The sequence below is a fragment of the Zootermopsis nevadensis genome, unplaced genomic scaffold, assembly GCF_977971745.1.
Source record: "Zootermopsis nevadensis isolate Lab colony 2312 unplaced genomic scaffold, Znev_1.0 Znev_ptg000007l, whole genome shotgun sequence".
In the NCBI taxonomy this organism is placed as follows: Eukaryota; Metazoa; Arthropoda; class Insecta; order Blattodea; family Termopsidae; genus Zootermopsis; species Zootermopsis nevadensis.
Window position 1 is genome coordinate 18,993,549 of NW_028259139.1, and position 25,510 is coordinate 19,019,058.

At 47.5% G+C, this 25,510-nt stretch overlaps 1 protein-coding gene across 6 annotated transcripts in view; it reads right to left on the reverse strand.

Annotated features, from left to right (window-relative positions):
- The window catches only part of LOC110829765 (uncharacterized), a 90,775-nt gene that overhangs the window by 13,020 nt on the left and 52,245 nt on the right, over window positions 1–25,510 (reverse strand). For 4 of the 6 annotated variants that reach the window (XM_087344564.1, XM_087344561.1, XM_087344562.1 and 1 more), the window contains 2 exons: window positions 25,269–25,395; window positions 12,421–12,629 (listed from right to left, as the gene is read on the reverse strand). In XM_087344564.1, coding sequence (XP_087200690.1) covers window positions 12,421–12,629; window positions 25,269–25,395 — 336 coding nt within the window. Of the gene's footprint in view, window positions 1–7,360; window positions 9,009–12,420; window positions 12,630–25,268; window positions 25,396–25,510 lie in introns of those variants that run through there. The other 2 variants (XM_087344560.1, XM_087344563.1) reach the window with 2 other exon arrangements.

Consider the following 25,510-nt stretch of genomic DNA (forward strand, 5'->3'; position numbering starts at 1 on the left):
ATGAAGCCAAATACCTTGGCGTCATCCTGGACCGCAAACTCACCTACAGATCACACATAAGTAAAGCAGTGTGCAGAGCCAACCATAGGCTTAGCCAACTCTACCCAATCCTTAACAAGTCCTCCTCCATCAACATCAACCTAGCACTTACAATCTATAAGACACTCCTCCGCCCAATAATAACGTACGCGGCCCCTGCATGGGGACACGCGGCCAAAACTCACATTAGTAAGCTCCAAGTTTTTCAGAACAAGGTGCTCAGAATTATAACGAAACTCCCAAGGGTAACGTCAATCGAAATTTTACATGAGCAAACTGGCATGGAGACGTTCCGCAACCATGTCAGGAAGCTAGCAAACAAATTTTATGCTAAAAGTCAAGCGAGTGAGAACTCCCAAATTAGGCAGTTAGGTCAATATGACCCCATTTACGATAAATACCAGCGACCGCGGGCCCTACTAGGGGGCTGATCCTGCACATACCCAACAAATTACACATATTTAAATAAAGTAAAGTCCATTTTGGGCAAAACCCTACTGATTTTAGCCAGCCGTTCATCGGAGGACGCTCCAGCGGAACTCCTGCCATGGACCAGACCACGAAACCATCAGCTGAAGAAGACCACGGAAACACGGATGACCTGCATCCATCACATTGTGTTTTATTATTGCACCAGATGTACCTGACTTTATCAATAAAGCCCATGGCACAAGTTAGGGAAACCTAGGGGTCGTACTAATCTCTCTTTTGTCTGCCGGACCGCTGGCTAGTAGTCAGCGCGCACCCGGAAGGTCCTGCGACCGGCCATCTCGACACAGGTTTTCCTTGGTTTTCCTCTGTCTTCAAGCAAATGCTGAGATGGTTCCCAAGTTCCAAGTTGCCACTGCAAGCTTCTCATGCAGCCCTCCCGATTTAAATTAATCAAAATTTACCACCCCTTAACGCCGTCAAAATTTACCCCCCTCCCCTCAGTAGGAACTTCTAAATTATATATTAAACTTCCAAATTAATAGCCTCAGCTTTTGCTAATATAAAGTTCAAAATTCCGCCTTTTATGCCAATCATCACACTAACGCCTTCACTCTTACTTTATCCTTAACAGAAGGACGAGCGGGCATTGCCTGGGGACCTTCTAGCTATATGATGCTCTTTCTCCCCCCCAGATATCGAAGTGTCTCTCACTTCTCCCCCACCAATTTCCTCTTTCTCTCTCTCTCTCTCTCTTCGGCATCAAAGGGTTAACCAGCTGATTTTCGTAATGGTGAGGTGAAGTGTTTTCTTCGCGGTACGGTCTGGATTCGTAAATATTATGAAGACGAGCTTCGGCATCAAAAAATTCAAAATTAACGCAAAGACCCGAACCAACTCCCCCCCTACCTTATTTCTTACCCCATCCTGTCTCCTAAATCCCTTGTCCTCACTAAACTTATTCATACCAGAAGGACGAGCGGGCACTGCCTGGGAACCTTCGTAGCCCACAACCAACTTTATACCCCTCCCCCATTTATTACAGTAGTGCCTATCGCTACTCCCCCCCACTTTCTCTCTTCTCTCTCTCTCTCTCTTCGGCATCAAAGGGTTAACCAGCTGATTTTCGTAATGGTGAGGTGAAGTGTTTTCTTCGCGGTACGGTCTGGATTCGTAAATATTATGAAGACGAGCTTAGGCTTCAAAGGGTTAACCAGCTGATTTTCGTAATGGTGAGGTGAAGTGTTTTCTTCGCGGTACGGTCTGGATTCGTAAATATTATGAAGACGAGCTTCGGCTTCAAAGGGTTAACCAGCTGATTTTCGTAATGGTGAGGTGTAGTGTTTTCTTCGCGGTACGGACTGAATTCATAAATAATATTCAGACGATCTTCGGCTTCAATCGGATAGAGATAGATAGAGGAGAGGATTGGATCTCACTTTTCGGCACTGGTCGAGAGAATTGTCTGGTTCAACACTCTCAGCGCTCGGCGAGGTATGGACGGAGGTGACCTGGCCTTTCTGAAGGCCCACCTCCCTGAGCTGCTCCAGCAGGTGCGGAAGCAGCTTCTGGACGCCATCGACGCCGAAAAGCAGCGACAGCGGGCGGCAGCAGCAGCAGCAACAGCAACAGCCGTAGCCGTGGTCGGAGGGCCTACTCGAGCCAACGCTGGCAAGAGGAAGGCCAACGAGTTGGACTTGTCCAACTCGGGCGGTTCGACGGAACCCGCATCTAGGCGCCCGGCGCCCGGGCCACTGTCCGGAGCCGGGTCCACTCCTCTGCCGGCACCGGCGAAAGTCCATCGGCCCGATGGCTCGGCGGCGGCAGTAACAGCAACCTACACCAACGCTTCCACGGGCGAACAAGCCACCTCGTGTGGCCGGCAACTCGGCAGTTATGCTGAGGTCAGCGCGGCGTACACCGGGGTAGTGGCCGGGCGACCGGTTAAAGGGGCGACTGCTGGGGTGGATTCCTCGGCACCGCTCCCCACTAAAGCCGGGGCCTCGCAAGAGGTTAAAGGAGTGAGGGACGTGAAGTCGTCCCGCGGACCTCCCCCCGCTCACCCCGCCGCGCTGAAACCGCCAAGCGGGACAGTGAAGCCCTCAGCCAAGGGACCCGGCTCCCAGCCGGGACCCGCTTCCTCGATGGAGGAGGCACATGGGCGCAGGTCTCCCCGGGCTTCCGGGGACCTGTCCGGGCCGCTCACTGGCGTGTCATCTGACGCCGCTTCTTCTTCCCACGCTCAAGTGGACAAAACGGCTCCGGGGGAGCGCCGTAACAAAACCCCGGTGTACGTGTCTGGGGTGAAGGACGTACGCGGTTTCCTGCAGAGGATTCGCGCGGAGTCGGCCTGCGGGATCGTGGCGCAGATGAAGGGAGAAAACCTGACTCTTGTGCCTGAGACCGCCGACGGATTCCGGGCCACCGTCAGGGTCCTGCGTTCCCTCGGTGAGGGCGAGGGTGTGAGTTTTCACACATTCTCCCTCCCCGAGGATCGGTGCGTGCGCCTGGTGATTAAAAACCTGGGCGTGCGCATGCCCGTGGCCGAGATACGCGAGGAGCTGGCCGCCATGCACATTACTGTGCAGGGTGTCCTGCAACTCCGATCAACGCGCCGGGCCATGGACCAGGACGGTGACCGTCCCCTTACGCCACACTTTATAGTGTCGGTAGCACGGGGCCCCGACGTGGCGAAAGTGCGTTCCCTTACCGAGATCTGCGGTCTGCGGGTCAAGGTGGAGACGTACGTCGCACCGAAGGGGCCCATGCAGTGCAAGCGGTGCCAACGCTTCGGGCACACGCAGCGGAACTGCGGTTATGCACCTAGGTGCGTGGCCTGCGGGGACGCTCACCCATCCGGGTCGTGTGCCACCCCCAAGCAGCAGCTTAAGTGCTGCAGCTGCGGGGGCAACCACACTGCGAACTATAGAGGTTGCAGAAAGTGGAAGGAAGCCAAGGCGGCCGCTGCGCAGCGTGCGAAAGGGGATCGTGGCAGAAAGGACGGCGTCTTCACGCGCCTGCCAGCGCCCAAATCGGCGCCAGCTAAGCCTTCTCTAGACCAGGAGAACTTGGGCCCTGGGTGGAACCACGTGGTCCGTGGTGGCCGCGTCGTCAAAGCTGCGGCCATGGGGAACTCCGCCCCAACGCCATCTAGCGCCATTGCACGGACTGAGCGGCAGGCTGTCTCCAAGGGCGGCCGTGCCAAGCCCGCTCGTCCTGCGGTGCCGGTGGCAAATCCCACTGCACCTGTTCCCAACAAGCCCGCACCTGCTCCCAAGAAAACTGACCCCACCCCACCCAAGGGTCAGTCACCGCTCCAGGACATCGCAGATATCCTGGAGACCCTCTCACCACGAGTCTGCGTCGAGTTGACGCGCCGTCTCCTCGCCGCGATCCACTCCCTCCCACCCGGCGGGTCTCGTCCGCGAGCCCTCCTCAAAACCGTTCTCCTCTTCATGGCCGACAATGACTGCACGGCCTAGAGGACACGGTGGTAAAGCCTTGCGGCTGGCTTACTGGAACGCCGACGGTGTTCGCGGCAGGAAGCTGGAGCTGGAGCAGTTCCTCGGTGACTACGGAGTCGATGTTTGCCTCCTGAACGAGACGCACCTCACGTCGGGTCGGGCCTTGAGGTTCGCGAACTACGTTTGCCACCGTACGGACCGCCCGACGCTGGGGGGCGGCACAGCGATCCTTGTCCGCAGGGGCATTGATCACTACCCTGTGCGGGTCTCGGGTCTGCAGCAACTGGAAGCAACCGCCATTCACCTGGTGCTGGCAACTAGGAAAGTTAAGCTCGTGGCGGCATACCTCGCACCCACCCGGCCCTGGATTGAGTCGGACTTGACCGAGTGCTTAAGCGGGGGTTTCCCGGTCCTCTTGGCTGGTGACCTCAACGCAAAGCACACGGACTGGAATTCTAGGCTGATCTCTGCTAGGGGCTCGCTCCTGCGTGATTACGCCAACAGAAATTCCTGCTTGATCTACGGGCCGGATTCCCCAACCACGGCTCCCTACACACACAACGCCACACCCGACGTCCTTGATATTGTCCTCATCAAGGACTTCGTTCTACCGGTGCACCTGACTGTATGCCCCGCACTCAGCTCAGATCACCTGCCCGTCCTCATCGACACCACGTGCCGATCGTCCTTTCAAAACCTGCCTGATCGCCCGGACTTCGCGAGAATGGACTGGGCTGCATTCCAGGCTTGCCTCGAAAGCAGACTCCCGGGGAACCCCGTGGTAAACGACGAGGAGGCAATCGACAAGTGCGTCGAGGAGCTGACCAGTGCTATCCTGGAAGCCACAGCAGCGTCCGCTCCCAAGCTTCGACCCCGCGTTGACAGGCGACCGCTTCTGCCCGCTAGTATTCGGGATGAAATACGCCTGAAGAACCGGCTGAGGAGGCGGTGGCAGGTCACGAGGGACCCCGCTCTTAAGACCCAGGTCAATCGACTCCAGAGGTCGGTGACCTATCGTCTCAACGAGTGGCGGAACGAACAGTGGAGCGACACGCTCGAATCCTTGGACTGCGAGGACCAGTCGCTTTGGAAGATGACAAAGCGGGTGATGCGAGTCCCCACTCCGTCGCCCCCCTTGATAGTGCCGGGAGGACTGGCTCTCTCGAACCCCGAGAAGGCAGAAGCCCTGGCCGACAGCCTTGAGGTCCAATTCCAGCCGGTAGACAACCCGTCGGACCCGGCTGCAATTGACATGGTTAACGAGGAGATGCGAGCATACGAGTATGCCCCCGCAAGTGAACCGAAATTAACCAGTCCCTCGGAGGTCGCCCAGGCCATCAAGGGACTCAAGGTTGGCAAGGCTCCGGGCCCCAACGGTATACCGAACAGGGTCCTGAGACATCTCCCACGACGCGCGGTAACCTTTCTCACGAAAGTGTTCAACGCGGTTCTCCGCAGGCAGCACTTCCCCTCGGCATGGAAACACGCTCGCGTGGTGTCCATACTGAAACCGGGGAAGGACCCCACGCTACCTTCTTCCTATAGACCCATCAGTCTTCTCGACACGGTAGGCAAGCTCTGCGAGAAGATCCTTCTAACGAGGGTCCTACACGAGGTCAGCGAACGCGGGCTGCTGCGCGACGAGCAGTTTGGGTTTCGACCCAGACACAGCACGTCGCTGCAGCTGGCTCGCCTCGTCGAAAGGGTCAACAGAAACCTTGATGAGAAGCGGCTAACCGGCGCGGTCTTCCTGGACGTGGCCAAAGCCTTCGACACAGTCTGGGTCCAAGGCCTCCTATACAAACTAACCGTCCTCAACTTCCCGTCGTACTTGGTGAAAACCATCTCTTCCTACCTCGCTGACCGGACATTCCAGACGTCCTTCCAGTCGGCCGCGTCCACACGTCGAGCCATGCGGGCTGGAGTTGTGCAGGGCGGACTTCTCTCCCCTGTGCTCTTCAGTCTGTATGTCAACGACATACCCACTCCGTCCCGCCACGTCGAGTTAGCACAGTACGCGGACGACACGGCTCTAGTAGCCACGTCCCGTAGCCCAACGCTTCTCGTCGGGTACCTGGAGACCTACCTCAGTAGACTGGAGCTCTGGCTCAGGGCCTGGAGGATTGCTATCAACGTCTCGAAGAGCACCGCGGTTCTCTTCGTTTCGTCGAGAAGACGCATCCAACATCCCAGAGCAGTGCAGTTTCTCGGCCAGCCGATCGAATGGGTCAAAACAGCGCGGTATCTGGGGGTCACCCTTGACGCCGGGCTTACCTGGTCGGCGCACGTCAACCAGGTGGGAAAGAAGGCGGCGCAACGATTAGGTGTGCTAGGCCCGCTCATCAATAGGAGAAGTGGCCTGTCCATCAGGAACGGTGTGCTGCTCTATAAGCAGCTCATCCGTCCCATGATGGATTACGCATGCCCGATCTGGAGGTCAGCTGCCCGCACCCACGTCCGGAAGCTGCAAGTTCTGCAATCCAAGTGTCTCCGCATTGTTACTAACGCGCCCTGGTACGTTAGTAACAGGCAAATACATGAGGATCTGGGGGTCCCTTTCTTTGCCGACCACACCAGAGCACTGACTGAGAGATTTGACTCGAGGTTAGCTGGTGTGGGGAACCCCTTAGTTCGGCAACTCGGGAGGCACTCGTGCCGAACGAGGGCTGCCAGAGGTCGCCCAAGGGCAACCGAGGGCGACCGATGTCCAGCAGGCCAGCCGAGGCCGTCCCCAAACGACGGCCAAGTCGGCACAACGAGTGATTAGACTACTCGGCTACCCTGACTGAGGTTTTCCGTGCTTTTCCTCAGTTGTAAGGCGAATGCCAGGGTATAACTTAATAGGGGCACGGCCCGCCACCCTCCCCCCCCCCCCGATCGTGGAGGCCATCAGCTGAAATGATCTTCCCCCCACGCCGCAGAGGCCTTCAGCCGAAACGGCCCCCCCCTCTCTGGGTTCAAACCCCAGAGATCCAACCAACCAAATTCCTTTGGACAACTTGCCTGACGGGATAACCTCCCATCAGCAGCAACAGATCCCAGTTTGAATGGTCGAGGCTCCAGCCACGGCGTAACCCTGTTAGCGTCAGCAAAATTTTCGTTTTTTTTTTTTTATATTAAGACCGTTTACCATTTCCAGCAATGCGCCTTGAGTGCAGGAATGGTGTCACCTAGGTAGGGACGATGCTTGCGCTTGCGCAGGCCTCCGCCCTCGGTTAGCTTTTTGGTTGGTGGTTGGTTGGTTCGGCTTCAATCACCAAAGCCACTCACACAGCCTATTTTTTGAAGATTAAATTTCATTTTATTCTCTCATGTATACGTAATCACATTATTAATACTTCGTTATTTTCTTAAAATAATTTTAATTTTTTACATGTATTAATTTTTACAAAAAAAAAACTTAACAGATTAACACAATTTTTGGAGTAAAGCTTCGCAGACAAATAACATACTGAGATTAAAAGTTACCATCTTCGAATAGCGTAGTATGTAACACGTATAAAAAAATACTGTTGAGAAATTTTGAAGCACCGACAGTTTACCAAAGAAACAGCAGCAGAAATCAGTAAGGAAACGAAACGGGATTGGCCAGGATCCCTCTGCTTGTGAATTGTTATTAGACTACTAAATTGCCGATCAAGAACAAAAGGAAATTTTAAAGTAGTAAAGACACAGTAATAACTATCCCACAAAGCCCAATCTTCCTCAACAGAAAATGTTCACGATCCAGCTAGCCAACACTTGCTTCATTTATAAATCATTAGATGTGTAGAAACGAATTTCAGCTCAAAATGTCGCGGTATATCAACTCAGAAACATGTTTACTATGCTACATTACCTCAGAGGCTGACACAACTTCGTTCAGTTATCTGCAAGTTAATCTTCGATAATCGATTGTGAGACACGGTGGTCTAGCGGTTAGAACGCTGGCCTTGTAATCCTGGGGTCTCGGGTTCGATGCCCGAATTTATAACTTGTGTTGGGCAAGGCCGTGGTCTAGGCAACACGGAGTTTTCCTCCGTGGCATCCCAACAATTACTCCATTCACACACAGAAGAAGGCAATGGCAAACCACTTCTGGATCATCTGCCAAGAACGTATATGAACAGGTCCCAGTCCGAGAAAAGGATGGAAGGATCCTGTTCATATGGACCTGTCGTCAGACAGAACACTAAAAATAAAAAATAAAAATAAATCTATTGTGATGAAATGTTTCCTGTACTTCGATTAACGACTGCACGTAGCTGCGTTAAGAGCAGTGGCTGTCTGTAATACAGTAATTAAAAATAATATGATGGTGTCAATAATTTGGTGTCTGTTTCAATCAGATCAACATTTTCTGAACACTGTAATATTTTCGTAGAAATGTTTCTCGAATCTGGACTGAAGCATTGTCTACCTTGACTTAACGGCATAAGAATCAAAGGAAATATTTACTAGAATTAGAGCGAACGCATGAAATTCTGGGGAAAGAGTTAGGAAAAATAGTTTTATATTCAGTCCTTTTAAAACATCTGTCCCTTCTTTTCTTCCGGTGAAAATCAAATCCAGCTGTGATTTAAAACACGGTAGAGACTGTTGATGTAAGCATTGCTGGACTGCATAGTCTGGAAGGGGAACAGTTTAACCAAACTCATCTATTGCCACTTTCCAAATTTGGAAAATTTGGAAATGAATGCCATGAGAAAAACATTTGTTAAGTGTGTACTGAATCGAAAGATTTTTAAAGTGAGCCTAAAACTACTGGACCATATGAAGATGGTTGGTCTGTATAATGTAGCATTGCATCTGTTATGCAATTTGTACATTATTTTTATATTTTCTTTCTCCAATATTAACATCTATTGGCCTATGTAGAAATTTCGCAGGCTTGTTTACAAAACAGAATGAAATTCATGAAATGGGATGCGCAAACTCGAAACAAAGACCTCCCTGTGAAGCTTAGGTCGCGAATTTATATTGTATTTTAGTGTGTTCATTAATACATAAATTAAAAGAGTTTGGACGTGGTATCACAGATGTTGCGCTCCTGTGTCATGTTGACCAGTGGGGCCTTGACTCACCCCTTCACACGGTCTGCAAACAAATCATTTGTTATCGGTGACATTGAGAGGGGAACTTTGTTCTCAGAACAATAGATTTCTTTTACAAAACATCACACATACAAAATACATGCAAGACATTATACGTATCTTTCACTTCTATATAGACCACGGTGTGTAACTATTAGTAGGTCCCTCTATATCAGGGGTGGCCAACCCAAATGACCTTTCGGGCCACTTTGGAAATGCATCATAACTCCGCGGGCCACATATAAAATTATATATCCCCATATTAGATTTAGATACACTATAGACATTTTTTTGGAGTGAAAAATTGAAACATAATGAGTTATTATTATTGTGTTTACTATTATTCTTACATGTAAACATAGATAATATAATAATAATAATGATACTAAGCGTACATTGTAAAGAAATATATAGCACTAAAAATTAAATATAAAAAATATATAAATATGAATGAAATAAAAATAATGAAATCATTAAAAAATATTTATTTTACTAGTGCGATATTTGTTTCTCCACTCTTTCACTTAGCTTTTGCAAGTCGATCTCAATTTGGGTATTTGCACATCGTAATTGGTGTTGCAGGTTAGCGTCCGTTATGTTTGAGCGTGTTTTGTGTTTGGTCAATTTCATTTTCGAAAAAAAAACGATTCGCAGGTGTAAGTTGAACCAAAAGCGCTAACAACTTTTTGTGCCAGATTTCTCAAATTGAAAAATATTATTTTAAAATCAAAGTTAATTTTTTCTCATAATTTCGACAGATAATTTTTGAATATATGGATGCACAAATAATGTATTTTTTTAATACATTGGTTTTCACTACTTTGGCCATTATAAAATAAATATATTTTGTAAAAGTGTGATGAATCTCGCGGGCCGGAAAAATGTTCAAGGCGGGCCACATGCGGGCCGCGGGTTGGCCACCCCTGCTCTATATTATGATTGAGCTCACCCTCTGTGATTTGAACATCTTGGTACTTGGTGAAAAATATAAAAAATTGACTTATTTTCTTCGACTCTTCACAGGCTTCCTTAAAGGTCAAAATACTCTCCTCACCCCCTTGAATCTGAATTACAACCTTATGACCATACCATACCTGATCACACAACATCGAAACAGAAGAGGAAGTATTTTATACTTCAGTCTTTAAAATTTTAGATATGGTAGCTGAAGGGACGACAAATCATTCACAACAGATTGGTAGTTTTGGAGTCGTTACCATGTCCAAAAAAAAATGACTTAGGGTTTCTCTAAGCCGGTTACGCATTACATAATACTGATATGTTATTTGGTAGACAAGCGACAATTTAAAAAAATGCCACTAGAAAACGTTATATGTCTGGTGTAATGTTGCGTTGTTCATCGACCTAATTTATGTCGTCGAGTGAGTCCAGAGTTTCTTTGAGATGGCGGACTCTGGCGAGGTCAGAAACTCTTGCCTGTAACCTCGGCCCTCACCCGTGCCCGTTTCACGGCTGTACTGCTAATGAACGCAGCTCGGTTCACGCATAAGTAGTTAGTCCCTTAACCCTTTGAAGCCTAAGAGAGAGAGAGAAGAGAGAAAGTGGGGGGGAGTAGCGATAGGCACTACTGTAATAAATGGGGGAGGGGTATAAAGTTGGTTGTGGGCTACGAAGGTTCCCAGGCAGTGCCCGCTCGTCCTTCTGGTATGAATAAGTTTAGTGAGGACAAGGGATTTAGGAGACAGGATGGGGTAAGAAATAAGGTAGGGGGGGAGTTGGTTCGGGTCTTTGCGTTAATTTTGAATTTTGATATTGGCCTTGGGGGTGGCGTTAGGAATAATTTACGTTAATTTGGGGGGGGGGCTACTATAGAGCGGAATTTTGATATTACTCTGAGAGGGTAATATCAAAATTCCGCTCTATAGTAGCCCCCCCCCCAAATTAACGTAAATTATTCCTAACGCCACCCCCAAGGCCAATATCAAAATTCAAAATTAACGCAGCTCGTCTTCATAATATTTACGAATCCAGACCGTACCGCGAAGAAAACACTTCACCTCACCATTACGAAAATCAGCTGGTTAACCCTTTGAAGCCGAAGCTCGTATTCATAATATTTACGAATCCAGATCGTACCGCGAAGAAAACACTTCACCTCACCATTACGAAAATCAGCTGGTTAACCCTCTGAAGCCGAAGCTCGTATTCATAATATTTACGAATCCAGACCGTACCGCGAAGAAAACACTTCACCTCACCATTACGAAAATCAGCTGGTTAACCCTTTGAAGCCGAAGCTCGTATTCATAATATTTACGAACCCAGACCGTACCGCGAAGAAAACACTTCACTTAACCATTAGAAGTCGAATCAGGCGGTACCACATAAGATTTAACATCCCGGTCAAAGCCTTTGAGTATACATCCAAAAGTTATTCGACGTTATACTGACAGAAATTGTCCCTAGAGACTAAAATACAGGTAAATATTTGCAAGCATATTAGTGGATATTCATTCCTCACATCCTTTCTACCTTTCCTTTATCCCTTTCATACTTTTATTTCCTTTCGTCATTTTGCTCATATTGCTTTTCCATCCATTTTTTGCTTAGAGCAACATGTCGGCTGTGCCAGGTACTAACTGATTTCGTCACTCATATGTTAGAACTTCTGTAAGCTGCCAAATGGAAGCAGCACTTATCGAACAGAATATTTTGCCACGTAGCAATTAGGAGGAATTACAGAACATGATGGACAAGTTAGTGGAAACAGGTAGAGAGTATGGAATGGAAATCAACATTGAAAAATCAAAGGTAATGAGGATAGCACCGAGAGCAGAACCATTGAACGTTGTAATTGGAAACCAACAGATGGAGAATGTGGAGCACGACGGATGCCCTATGCACCAAGGAGGTAAAGGCAAGGATAGCCATGACCAAGGCAACTTTCGTCAAGAAGAGGAAACTTCTCACTAGCAAGTTGGGCTTGGAAATGAAGTGTTACGTATGGAGCAGAGACCTGGACACTCAGGAAGAAGGAACAGAAATACCTGGAGAGTTTCGAAATGTGGTGTTGGAGAAGAATAGAGATCAGGTGGACGGATCGAGTGACCAACGAAGAAGTATTGAGGAGAGTCAACGAGCAAAGAAGCATTCTGCAGGCGATTACACGAAGGAAAGCTAACTGGCTGGGACATATTATGAGAAGGAATGGATTAATGAGTGATATCACCGAAGGCCAGGTTGAAGGAAAGCGAGGACTGGGAAGAAGATTGATACAGCTAACCGACGACCTTAAACAAGGAAAGAAGATGACGTTCCAGGAATTAAAGCGAGAAGCCGAGAATAGGGACAACTGGAGAGCTCTTTTTGGGCAGAGCAATGGACCTGTCGTAAGACAGAACACTTAATAAAAACGGACTGAAGCATAGGCTTCAAAGGGTCAAACGTTTACTCACCAGCTTAGTGTGACACTGCGACAAAGGGAACTTGAGAGAGAAGCTCCGGCCGTTGCGCGGGTCAATGAAACATGGTGGCTCCCTGCTGTGGTAGCTACCCCGCGTGTATATGACGCCGCCGACGTCGACTTGCATATAATCCGCTCCGCACCTCAGCTGCACGCCAATCTCCATCTGAGACCCCACGTCCTGTTTCCACACGTCGCCGCCTGCGGATAAACAGCGTCGTCAAACTTAGTATGGGAAAGGCGCATGTCGGTATCGGTCAAACCCGCGTATGACTGTGAACAGTGCATTTAAATTAACAAACGGGAGTCGTGTACATTTACTGCACGTCTACTGAATGAAGATGCAATTTCATCAAGATGCCGTATTCTTTATTCTTATTGTGTACTTATCGATTCTCGTTTGGCTGATATATTGTGGTTTTGCTTAGATAAACAACCTCTTCAACAGATACAACATCATTAGATAATTTAACGAAATCTGAAATGGAACAATACCAATCCGTTACATCGTTACATTTAAGATTTCAAAATTTTTGTATGGTTACCATATTTGAAGCAAAGGTAATTTTAGCCCAGATCGGATAATATAATCTTCGTTGTTTGTTTGATTTACTTTAATGTAGTGCCAGTGTCTTGTAAGTGATTTCCATCTTATGCATTTTATGGTCCATCTGCATATTCTGAGTTTGAAAAGGTAATACAAAAAACCATGGCGAGGGAAACTTTTTGACGTAAATACGTCTATATTTTAGGGTCAGTGTCATTCGGCAAAAATGTGTTACGAAAAAGTGAAACTTCATTATGTTACTTAGGAAACCTCATCTGTTTACTCGGAATTGTTGTTACCTAGGAAACGTCGTATTTACTCGGAATTGTTGTTACCTATAAAACATTACATTCAGCTACCACAGAGCCATCTTAAGCGTAACTAATTCAAGTTGATTAAGCAATGTCTTAATCAAACTTATCTCAAATGTAAAGCATGTATAAAGGAAATATTTAGAATAAAGCCAATATATAAACTTCCTTTCAGTATAGACGTATTTACGTCAAATTCTCCGGAACCGTGGTTCCACTATCACTTTTTTAGTCCGATTATGGCGTCTTGTATTATCTTGTCTTGTTGGCCTAATTAATTATTGGCTTCCAAATCATAATTATAATAAGACTATTTCAGAAGAGAAAATACGTGAACAACGGACAAGAACACTGATCTCATCTAATGATGTGTGATATGGTGCATTTGTGTGTGTCAGCTAGGAATATTCACAATACAAAGGTGCAAAGAACGCACGCGGAAACTCCGTGTACTCGGTACTGGCTATACTCCTTTCCAGTCTTATTTTTACACTCATCAGAGCAAAGTTAGCTTTCGAATCAGTGGTCAAAAACCACAAAACTTGTTCATATTAGCTCCTGTTTTATATATAGCATCATTTGCAATGAATAAATGTCAAGTCGAATTTGGTATGCACAATCCCAAGAAAAGCATTTTTTTCTACGTACATTATTTCACCAGTTATCATCCTTAAAACTAAACGAGCAAGAATTCGTCGTGGATCCTGGTCTAGAAATCAGGTCGTTCTGAAATACAATATTATTAAGCAATTAACTCCGAGGTAGGTATGTGTCCCACCAACTTCAATGATGTTTCTTTTATTTGGTTTGTTTTATATCTACGGGATTCGTACTACTCTCAGAATAAACGGCGATTATTTCCTTAAACAGCGTTAACCAACTGATATTTGAAATGGTGAAGAGTTGAGTTTTCTTTGCGGTGAGGACTGAATTCTTAAATATTATTAGGACAATTATAATAATATGATAATAACATTATTATGCCTCTGATGTTGTATAGTAAAATTTAATGGTATCAATTTTGATGTCTGGCCATGTCTCTCACTAAGACAGACGATTAAATCCGGAGAAAGTGCATATGATTCATGCTTCGACCTCTTTTAATGCCAGCTTGGATATTGGAAATCCAGGTGTAACTTGGAGTCTTTAGGAGTACAGGAAAAGTAAGACAAGTGTGACAGCAGTGTTCATCTGCATGAAAGTTACTTTGCCCTGACGTCCATTCGGCTTCAGGATTATCATGAAACTGTAAGCGTACAAAAATCTAACTAAAACCGAGGTCCAATACTTCAGTTCATTCATAGGTTTTTAGCGCGACAACTTTTCACATTGAAGTACCAGGCTGGATCACTACGTGTCGGCTTTCCGTGACTAATAAATTACACGACATATTCAGATTTTCCTTGTAAACTTAGAGGATGTTTATTTATCAGAAACTTTAGAACGAGTGCAATACTTCATCAATATTAGGGTTTCAAGTATCTAATTTCACCTTATCGACGTTGGTGTTTTGGGTTGTGAAGCCGTGTTGACCTATTTTATTTATTTATTTATTTATTTAGTGTTCTGTCTGACGACAGGTCCAGGTCCATATGAACAGGATCCTTCCATCCTTTTCTCGGACTGGGACCTGTTCATATACATTCTTGGCAGATGATCCAGAAGTGGTTTGCCATTGCCTTCTTCTGTGTGTGAATGGAGTAATTGTTGGGATGCCACGGAGGAAAACTCCGTGTTGCCTAGACCACGGCCTTGCCCAACACAAGTTATAAATTCGGGCACCGCCGGGAATCGAACCCGAGACCCCAGGATTACAAGGCCAGCGTTCTAACCGCTAGACCACCTCATCTTATTATTATTTAGTGTTCTGTCTGAGGACAGGTCCATATGAACAGGATCCTGCATGGTTCAGTAAATTAACTGTTCCGGAGTACGTACAATAACTACGGGTGTCGCAGGTTAGAAGTACCTTCGCCTGCGAGTGGAAATATAGGTCATGATTGTTATCCTACTTACAACTGGCAACGATACCTGCTGTCCGCCATCGCCTGGGTTTGCGTTCTCTCTTCAGGCAGATTTCCATCAAAACAGGAATTTGACTTCGTGACAGATTTTATCCAAATTTCGTTCAGAACCATTGCAATATAAACTATTATAACACATACTTCGGGGGCGAGCTCAGTAGACAAACCAAATCGGCAGAAGTGGATTGAGATGGCGTGGATGTGTTAAAAAAATGGATGGGCATGGAACAGCAAAAAAATTACTGGAAATTAAAATAAGTGGAAGAATACCCAGGAGAAGACCGAGCACACGATGGATAGACGAATTCAAGGCAGGCGTAGAGAGAGGAGAGGACGAGAACTCGTCTGGAGGGACTGACGGATACCAAGAGAAACTCTCATTCCAAGTTCCCTGCTCGGGTTTAAAACTACGGTCGCGCTGGTATTCAAAGAGTTTTGGTATGATTTCTGAAATTGTCGGCAATCTCAGATCAATAAGAAAATCTGCTGCTGATATAAAGACAGTCATGTGATGACAACAATAGACCCAACTCCCAAACGTCATCTGTATCAAATACTCCTCACAAAACAGTGTCTTAACAGCTCAATGTCATGGTGACGGAGAAAATTGTGCTATGTTTACAGCGAGACGAATATTAGAATTTAAAAGTTCAGGCGATCGCCCTGATGACGGAGGCAGTATGACCTCAAAAACGTCGGTAAACATCGACCAGACTTCACAGCGCAACAACCCAGAAGACAGAAATCTTCATATTTTTAATCGCCCTGATGACGGAGGCAGTATGACCTCTGAAACGTTGGCTAACATCGACCAGACTACACAGCACAACAACCCAGAAGACAGAAATCCTCATACTCATCGCCCTGATGATGGAGGCAGTATGACCTCTGAAACTTTGGTAAACATCGACCAGACTACACAGCGTAACAACCCAGAAGACAGAAATCCTCATACTCATCGCCCTGATGATGGAGGCAGTATGACCTCTGAAACTTTGGTAAACATCGACCAGACTACACAGCGCAACAACCCAGAAGACAGAAATCTTCATACTCTGATGATGGAGGCAGTATGACCTCTGAAACGTTGGTAAACATCGACCAGACTACACAGCGCAACAACCCAGAAGACAGAAATCCTCATACTCATCGCCCTGATGATGGAGGCAGTATGACCTCTGAAACGTTGGTAAACATCGACCAGACTACACAGCGCAACAACCCAGAAGACAGAAATCTTCATACTCATCGCCCTGATGATGGAGGCAGTATGACCTCTGAAACGTTGGTTAACATCGACCAGACTTCACAGCGCAACAACCCAGAAGACAGAAATCTTCATATTTTTAATCGCCCTGATGACGGAGGCAGTATGACCTCTGAAACGTTGGCTAACATCGACCAGACTACACAGCGCAACAACCCAGAAGACAGAAATCTTCATACTCATCGCCCTGATGATGGAGGCAGTATGACCTCTGAAACGTTGGTTAACATCGACCAGACTTCACAGCGCAACAACCCAGAAGACAGGAATCTTCATATTTTTAATCGCCCTGATGACGGAGGCAGTATGACCTCTGAAACGTTGGCTAACATCGACCAGACTACACAGCGCAACAACCCAGAAGACAGAAATCTTCATACTCATCGCCCTGATGATGGAGGCAGTATGACCTCTGAAACGTTGGTTAACATCGACCAGACTTCACAGCGCAACAACCCAGAAGACAGAAATCTTCATATTTTTAATCGCCCTGATGACGGAGGCAGTATGACCTCTGAAACGTTGGCTAACATCGACCAGACTACACAGCGCAACAACCCAGAAGACAGAAATCTTCATATTTTTAATCGCCCTGATGACGGAGGCAGTATGACCTCTGAAACGTTGGCTAACATCGACCAGACTACACAGCGCAACAACCCAGAAGACAGGAATCTTCATATTTTTAATCGCCCTGATGACGGAGGCAGTATGACCTCTGAAACGTTGGTAAACATCGACCAGACTACACAGCGCAACAACCCAGAAGACAGAAATCCTCATACTCATCGCCCTGATGATGGAGGCAGTATGACCTCTGAAACGTTGGCTAACATCGACCAGACTACACAGCGCAACAACCCAGAAGACAGAAATCTTCATATTTTTAATCGCCCTGATGACGGAGGCAGTATGACATCTGAAACGTTGGTAAACATCGACCAGACTACACAGCGCAACAACCCAGAAGACAGAAATCTTCATATTTTTAATCGCCCTGATGACGGAGGCAGTATGACATCTGAAACGTTGGTAAACATCGACCAGACTACACAGCGCAACAACCCAGAAGACAGAAATCTTCATATTTTTAATCGCCCTGATGACGGAGGCAGTATGACCTCTGAAACGTTGGTAAACATCGACCAGACTACACAGCGCAACAACCCAGAAGACAGAAATCCTCATACTCATCGCCCTGATGATGGAGGCAGTATGACCTCTGAAACGTTGGCTAACATCGACCAGACTACACAGCGCAACAACCCAGAAGACAGGAATCTTCATACTAAGAATCGCCCTGATGACGGAGGCAGTATGACCTCTGAAACGTTGGTAAACATCGACCAGACTACACAGCGCAACAACCCAGAAGACGGAAATCTTCATACTCTGATGACGGAGGCAGTATGACCTCTGAAACGTTGGTTAACATCGACCAGACTACACAGCGCAACAACCCAGAAGACAGAAATCTTCATACTCATCGCCCTGATGATGGAGGCAGTATGACCTCTGAAACGTTGGTTAACATCGACCAGACTACACAGCGCAACAACCCAGAAGACAGAAATCTTCATACTCATCGCCCTGATGATGGAGGCAGTATGACCTCTGAAACGTTGGTTAACATCGACCAGACTACACAGCGCAACAACACAGAAGACAGAAATGATCTCGGCGAACTTCGTAATTGTTATTAAGTTACACAGTGGATTGAATCTCAGTAGACCATGTCATGCCTCAGCTAAATTTTTAAGCGTTGTTTATCACAGACGGAAAATGAACGATTGCATAAGCACGTACGTAGCTCGTGTCGATTTTTATGTCTCTTGTTATAACTCCTCATCCGTTCGTCGAATATGGATTGGCTAAGCTTTTTCTCGGAGATCTGACATTTAATAACAACGAGATTTGAGGTTTGCTGGGTAGGACTTAATGTGGAACTCAAGGGTTTAATATTTGTATTTGCAATTACTTACACACCACGCAGAAAATGTTGCAGAGTTCCAGATCGTAGAGAAATGTATATTTTTATTACGGATAACCACCGCCTCTCCTCCGATCTTGAACAATTTAATGAACTTCCATATTTGTTCCGCATATGAGACTTTGTTCTTTAGACTCTGGTTTACATTGATGCTCAGCTTTGTTTCGAAATCGTCAAGCATCCCATAAAGGCTCACACGGGAACATGAATTACTGTGTATAAATCCTTTAACTCTTTGAAGCCGAAGATCGTCTAAATATTATTTATGTATTCAGTCCGTACCGCGAAGAAAACACTTCACCTCACCATTACGAAAATCAGCTGGTTAACCCTTTGAAGCCGAAGAGAGAAGAGAGAGAGAGAGAGAAAGAGGAAATTGGTGGGGGAGAAGTGAGAGACACTTCGATATCTGGGGGGGAGAAAGAGCATCTTATAGCTAGAAGGTCCCCAGGCAATGCCCGCTCGTCCTTCTGTTAAGGATAATGTAAGAGTGAAGGCGTTAGTGTGATGATTGGCATGAAAGACGGAATTTTGAACTTTGTATTAGCGAAAGCTGAGGCTATTAATTTGGAAGTTTAATACATAATTTAGTAGTTCCTACTGAGGGGAGGGGGGTAAATTTTGACGGCGTTAAGGGGTGGTAAATTTTGATTAATTTAAATCGGGAGGGCTGCATGAGAAGCTTGCAGTGGCAACTTGGAACTTGGGAACCATCTCAGCATTTGCTTGAAGACAGAGGAAAACCAAGGAAAACCTGTGTCGAGATGGCCGGTCGCAGGACCTTCCGGGTGCGCGCTGACTACTAGCCAGCGATCCGGCAGACAAAAGAGAGATTAGTACGACCCCTAGGTTTCCCTAACTTGTGCCATGGGCTTTATTGATAAAGTCAGGTACATCTGGTGCAATAATAAAACACAATGTGATGGATGCAGGTCATCCGTGTTTCCGTGGTCTTCTTCAGCTGATGGTTTCGTGGTCTGGTCCATGGCAGGAGTTCCGCTGGAGCGTCCTCCGATGAACGGCTGGCTAAAATCAGTAGGGTTTTGCCCAAAATGGACTTTACTTTATTTAAATATGTGTAATTTGTTGGGTATGTGCAGGATCAGCCCCCTAGTAGGGCCCGCGGTCGCTGGTATTTATCGTAAATGGGGTCATATTGACCTAACTGCCTAATTTGGGAGTTCTCACTCGCTTGACTTTTAGCATAAAATTTGTTTGCTAGCTTCCTGACATGGTTGCGGAACGTCTCCATGCCAGTTTGCTCATGTAAGATTTCGATTAACGTTACCCTTGGGAGTTTCGTTATAATTCTGAGCACCTTGTTCTGAAAAACTTGGAGCTTACTAATGTGAGTTTTGGCCGCGTGTCCCCATGCAGGGGCCGCGTACGTTATTATTGGGCGGAGGAGTGTCTTATAGATTGTAAGTGCTAGGTTGATGTTGATGGAGGAGGACTTGTTAAGGATTGGGTAGAGTTGGCTAAGCCTATGGTTGGCTCTGCACACTGCTTTACTTATGTGTGATCTGTAGGTGAGTTTGCGGTCCAGGATGACGCCAAGGTATTTGGCTTCATTTACCCGGGGGATGGTTGCTCCAAAGATCTTCAGGGGAGGTACTTCGCTGCGGAGGTGCGACAGCCGTTTAGAGAATAATGTCACCGCGCATTTATGAACGTTAATCTTAATCCTCCATTTTTCAAACCAAGGCTCGAAAGTTGTAATGGCTTTATTCAGTTTAAATGCCGCCAACTGTACGCTGCCTGATCGAGCAGTGACGCTCGTATCATCAGCGTAAATCGAGACGGCCACATTATTATCATTTTCTATGATTGGTAAATCATTTATATAAATATTAAATAAAACTGGCCCTAACAGGCTGCCTTGGGGGACTCCTGCCTGAATGGGTCGCCGTGTGGATTCCGAATTTCCATGGACAACCGTGAAGACTCTGTTATTTAGGTAGTTGTATATAATGTGGACAAACTGTGCGGGAATTCCGGCCCTGATGAGTTTAGAAATGAGTCCGGTTGTCCACACCTTGTCGAAAGCTCTTTCTATGTCCAAAAAGAGGGCTAGTGTTGTTTTGTTGTTATTGAATCCCAGGGTAATGCGTTCAATGAGGCGTGTCAGCGCGTGAGTGGTTGAGTGACCTTTTTTAAATCCATATTGCTCCTCCCGTATTAAGTTTAATTCTGTTAGCTGTGCATTTAAGCGTTTCAAGATTATTTTTTCTAATATTTTGGCTAGCGAATTTAGGAGGCTGATGGGCCTGTAATTAAGTGGCGAGGACTGATCCTTGTCCGGCTTGGGAAGCATGATTATTTTAGCAACCTTCCACTGAGACGGGAAGTAGTTGTTTGCTATTGAGGCGTTGAAAAGCGTGGCTATGAATTTGAGGGCTGGTGGGGGCAAGTTCCTCAGAACGGTATTCTGTATGCCATCGGGACCAGCTGCTTTGCGCGATTTGAGATGGCGAATTATCCAGCCTAATTCTTTGTGGTTTGTTTTTCTTACCGACGGGGCGGGGGGTTGGGTTAGAAAATCCCTGACAGTGAGCTCGGTCTGTTGAGTGAAATCACGGTCTAAGTCCGTGTTGGTCGTAAAGATGTCCTGTAGCGTGTCGGCAAAGAGGTTCACCTTTTCGTCATGAGTGACGGCGGATCTACCGTTAAATTTCAAGGGGGGTATGCAGGTGGTGCTATTTGTTAAACTTTTCGTAATTCGCCAAATATCGCCGTTATTACTGGTGTCTAGCCCTTGCAGCGTATGTTGCCAGGTGTCGTTTAGCTGATTTTTGATGGCCGCGTCTATTTGTTGTTTTAGGGCGTTTATGCGGGGGCGAAGGGCGACGTTGTGCGTCCTTTGCCACGTGGTTCGCAATTTATTACGTTCCCGGATTAGCAGTCGTGTCGACAGTGCTATTTGCATTGAACTGAAGGTCCTGGTTTTGCTTGGAACTGATTGATTGATGCACGGTGGTCTGCCGGTTAGAACGCTGGCCTTGTAATCCTGGGGTCTCGGGTTCGATTCCCGGCGGTGCCCGAATTTATAACTTGTGTTGGGCAAGGCCGTGGTCTAGGCAACACGGAGTTTTCCTCCGGGGGCTTCCCCGGTTTCTCCGTGGCATCCCAACAATTACTCCATTCACACACAGAAGATGTTGAAGTACGTTGGTAAGGTGGGTGACTGCGTAGTCTATTTCCGGAGGTGTCGCGTTGTTTGCTAAGAGTGTGGTGTTTAAGTTGTTGTTAACCACAGACTGGAAGAGTTGCCAGTTAGCGGCTTTATAGACAAACGTGGTTTTCGGGAGGTCGGTTTGAACTGGGCCACGTATTGTTAGCAGGACAGGTTTGTGATCCGAGTGGGACAGAAAGCCTAAGGTTTTGATGTCATGGTGGGATTGGACGTTGTTTAAGACCGCGGGTTCCAAGACGTCAGCGCTTGCCGGGTCGTTATCCGGAACGTGAGTAGGGTTAATGGGGGCGGCGATTAAGTAGTTATTTTTGTTGTAGTGGTTGAGCAATGTTTGTCCCGGCGCGTTTCTCCTGATGGAATGCCACAAGTTGTGCTTCGCGTTGAAGTCGCCCGCAAGAATAACTTTATTGCCCGTTTGGAGTAGAAGGTCGAGGTCCCTCTCCACTAATTGGCCCGGAGGGTTATAGATCGAAATTAACGTAATCAGTTCCTTGTTAATATGCAGCTGGATCGCAGTGGCTTCCATGTGCTGTAATTTTGGTAGAAGGATTTCCGAATGTTTGATTTCCTTTCGTATTAAGATAGCTGTGCCCCCACCTGGTCGCTCCTCTCTGTCGGACCTGTACACATGATAGTTGGGGCATTTGAATTTCACAGTTGACTTTAGGTGCGTTTCATTCAATAGGGCTATTGGGATGTTGTTTGATTCCAAGTATCTGAAGAATTCGGATTTTTTATTGCGGATGCCCCTGGCATTCCAAAACACTATGTTTGTATTATTAGACAGGGAAGCCATAATTGATGCCGAGCAATTGGGTTAGGAAGGTGTTGAAGATGACAGGGAGGGCACTTTCGTAGGGATGTTGGGCAAACTGAAAGAGCATGGCTGTTAGTGATTGGAGGAGGCACTGGAAAGAGAAAGAAGGATTGAACGACCTGACTATATTGACAAAGTCTCTGGTTTGGCGGTCGGTGTAGGAGTTTCCTAAGCGCTGCTGACGTGGCAACGGGATCCGGCTGTTTGTCTGTGCTGGCGGACGGTGGTCAGGCAGTGACTGGGGTCCCGTTTCGGTACGCTTTTGTCCTTGTCTGTGGGGGTGAGTCGGTGTGTCGGGTCTGGTCTTTGTCCTTTTAGGTGCGGCCGATTGGGAAATGTTCGTTGTAATCCCGTCTCTCTCCACTTCTGAAGAAGGAGAAGGGGTTCTGCGAGAGGGCTGTTGTGGTTCGGGATTTTCCTCGGAGTACTGGGGCAACTGAGCCAAGTTAGAGCCGCGGGGTGAGCAGGTTCTGTGAGAGGGGTTGGGGGTCCGTGGGTCCAGATTCCTGGGTTGTGCGGCAGGAGAGTGCACTTGGTTCGGAATAAATTGGCAGTGGAAAGGAATATTTGATGGCTGCACGAAAGATGTATGCGTCGGCGTACCCGTTTGGGTGCCGAAGACCAGTGGTCTGTTCCAGGCGTTGGTCACACGCATGGCCGGAAAGTTTCTGTTGTTATAACTTGGGGGTCTGGGGAGGGCTGGCTGTCGGACAGGACCAGCGTTGGGGGGTTTACCCGTGGCCTTCTTCTGGTTGAGCCTGCCCTCTTTATCCATAAGGGACTGGAAAAATGGGCAGCCCCGGAATCTGGGGCTGTGGTCGCCGATCTTGCAAAGGGCGCAAGTTGGGATGAAATCCGGCTCGAGTCGGGCCGTGCACTCCCATGAGCAATGACTCCCGGAGCAGTAGCCGCAGGCCGGAGGGGCCTGACAGCTGGCCGCCACGTGGTAGAATTGCTGGCACCGCGCGCACTGAGGCGGGACGGTCCGAGTCTTGTATGGCTCCACTTTTGTCTTAATATAACAGAGGCTCTTCAGGTCGAGTATTTTGTGGCTTTGGGGGACATTTTCCAGCTCTAAAATGTGCATGGACAATGGGCTCTTGTCTCGCCACGCAGTCATGGGGATGACGTTCTGCACAAGAAATCCCATTGCCTGCAGCTCTTCTTGAATGACTTTGGGAGGAGTGGAGGGGGGGATCCCTTTTATGACGGCTTTGAAAGGTTTCGAGTTTGTGTTTTGGAGAAGATTAAACGGCACTTTCCTATCTTTCAGGAATTTCTGAAGATTCATGTAGTCTTTCAGAGTGGACGTCTGGCAGGCTATACCAGACTTTATGCGATAGGAAGTGAAACCTAGGGGTTGGAATGACGAGTGAAAGTCTTTGTTCAGCTTCGTCATGTCGCCCTCAAAATTGTAGTGGATGACCACGGGCGGAATCTTGTCCCGTGGTGCAGTTAAGTAGGTCCCGGGAGATTGAGTCTTGGGGGCTGTTTGGACTGGAGACTGCGGAGCGGGAGAGGGAGGCAGTGAAGTGTTGATGGCCTCGACCGACACCGGAGCAGAGACCCCCTTCGCTAAGAGCTTTTTGGTTTTCCGGGAGATTTGGACGGTGAAGTCCTCGTCTACCCGGATCCCGTCGATCTCTGCGGGTTCGGAAGGAGCCCGCACAGAGACTGGGTCTGCCTTCCTTGCGGGGGCGTCCCCGAGGTTACGTGACAATCCAGAACCACCCTGGGAACAGTGGATGTCTGCTTCCACAGTCAGTTTGTGTGTGCCTGAGGGGCTGCTTGTAGAGGGTTTTTGGTTTGGTTCCTGATGGTGGGTCAAACCACAGATATGGGCTATTTCGTCAGAGGAGTCAGACAAAAAGGACGTGTTTAGATCGTCAGAGGTAGACGGAGATCTCCGCGTTTGTCTGGGTTTTTTGGGTGGTTTGGAGGTGGTTTTATCTCTTAGGGTGTCCGAAACGGTGGTCTTTTTGGTGCGAGGTTTCCTTGGCTTGACGCTGGCACTGGAAGGACCACCAACGTCAAGCGTACGCCGGATCCCGGGAGGGTCCAGTCTAACTTTAGGTTTGGTCATTAGTAAGCTGGGGCACTTACCGACACCAGCTTACTAATGGGGAGGGGGGAGTGATATCGAAGTAGAAGCCCGGTCTCACCAAATCGCCCCAGCCGGGGAGGGTGTGACCAGAGCTATCACCTCGGCGTGTGTTATCACCGTTAGGTTTCAACCGAGGTGACACCGCCGGGTAGGCACGGCGTATGTAAGTGATCGCTTCTTATCCTTCTCGGCGTGCGGGGTTGGGCGTCCAATGCCCGCACGGTTCCTGGTAGGTCCCACGCTGACCGCTGCTCAGCGACGAGGGTACGATGTTACCTGCTTTGCTGCTCGCAGGCGAGTCTTCGTCGGCTTCATAATATTTACGAATCCAGACCGTACCGCGAAGAAAACACTACACCTCACCATTACGAAAATCAGCTGGTTAACCCTTTGAAGCCGAAGCTCGTCTTCATAATATTTACGAATCCAGACCGTACCGCGAAGAAAACACTTCACTTAACCATTAGAAGTCGAATCAGGCGGTACCACATAAGATTTAACAAAAGAACATCCCGGTCAAAGCCTTAATAAACTCTGTAACGAACCGATTGTATCGCCTCTTCCGGATGTGACAAGTACTTACTTACCTGCGGAAGTGGCCGCCAGGACGAGAAGTAGGAGGGAACAGCTGACGTTCGGAATGCGAACTCCGTGGCACATCTTCCAGCACTGTATAGGTAACAGCAGAAGGCAAGAGGCAGCAACCATCCAACTCTAGTACAAACATAACCAAATAATAAACTTTCTTTCACCTGCATGACATCTCCACTGAGTTAATAATATTGTTATCGATGTTGGCGCCCCTAGTGGCCAACATGTGCAATTAACA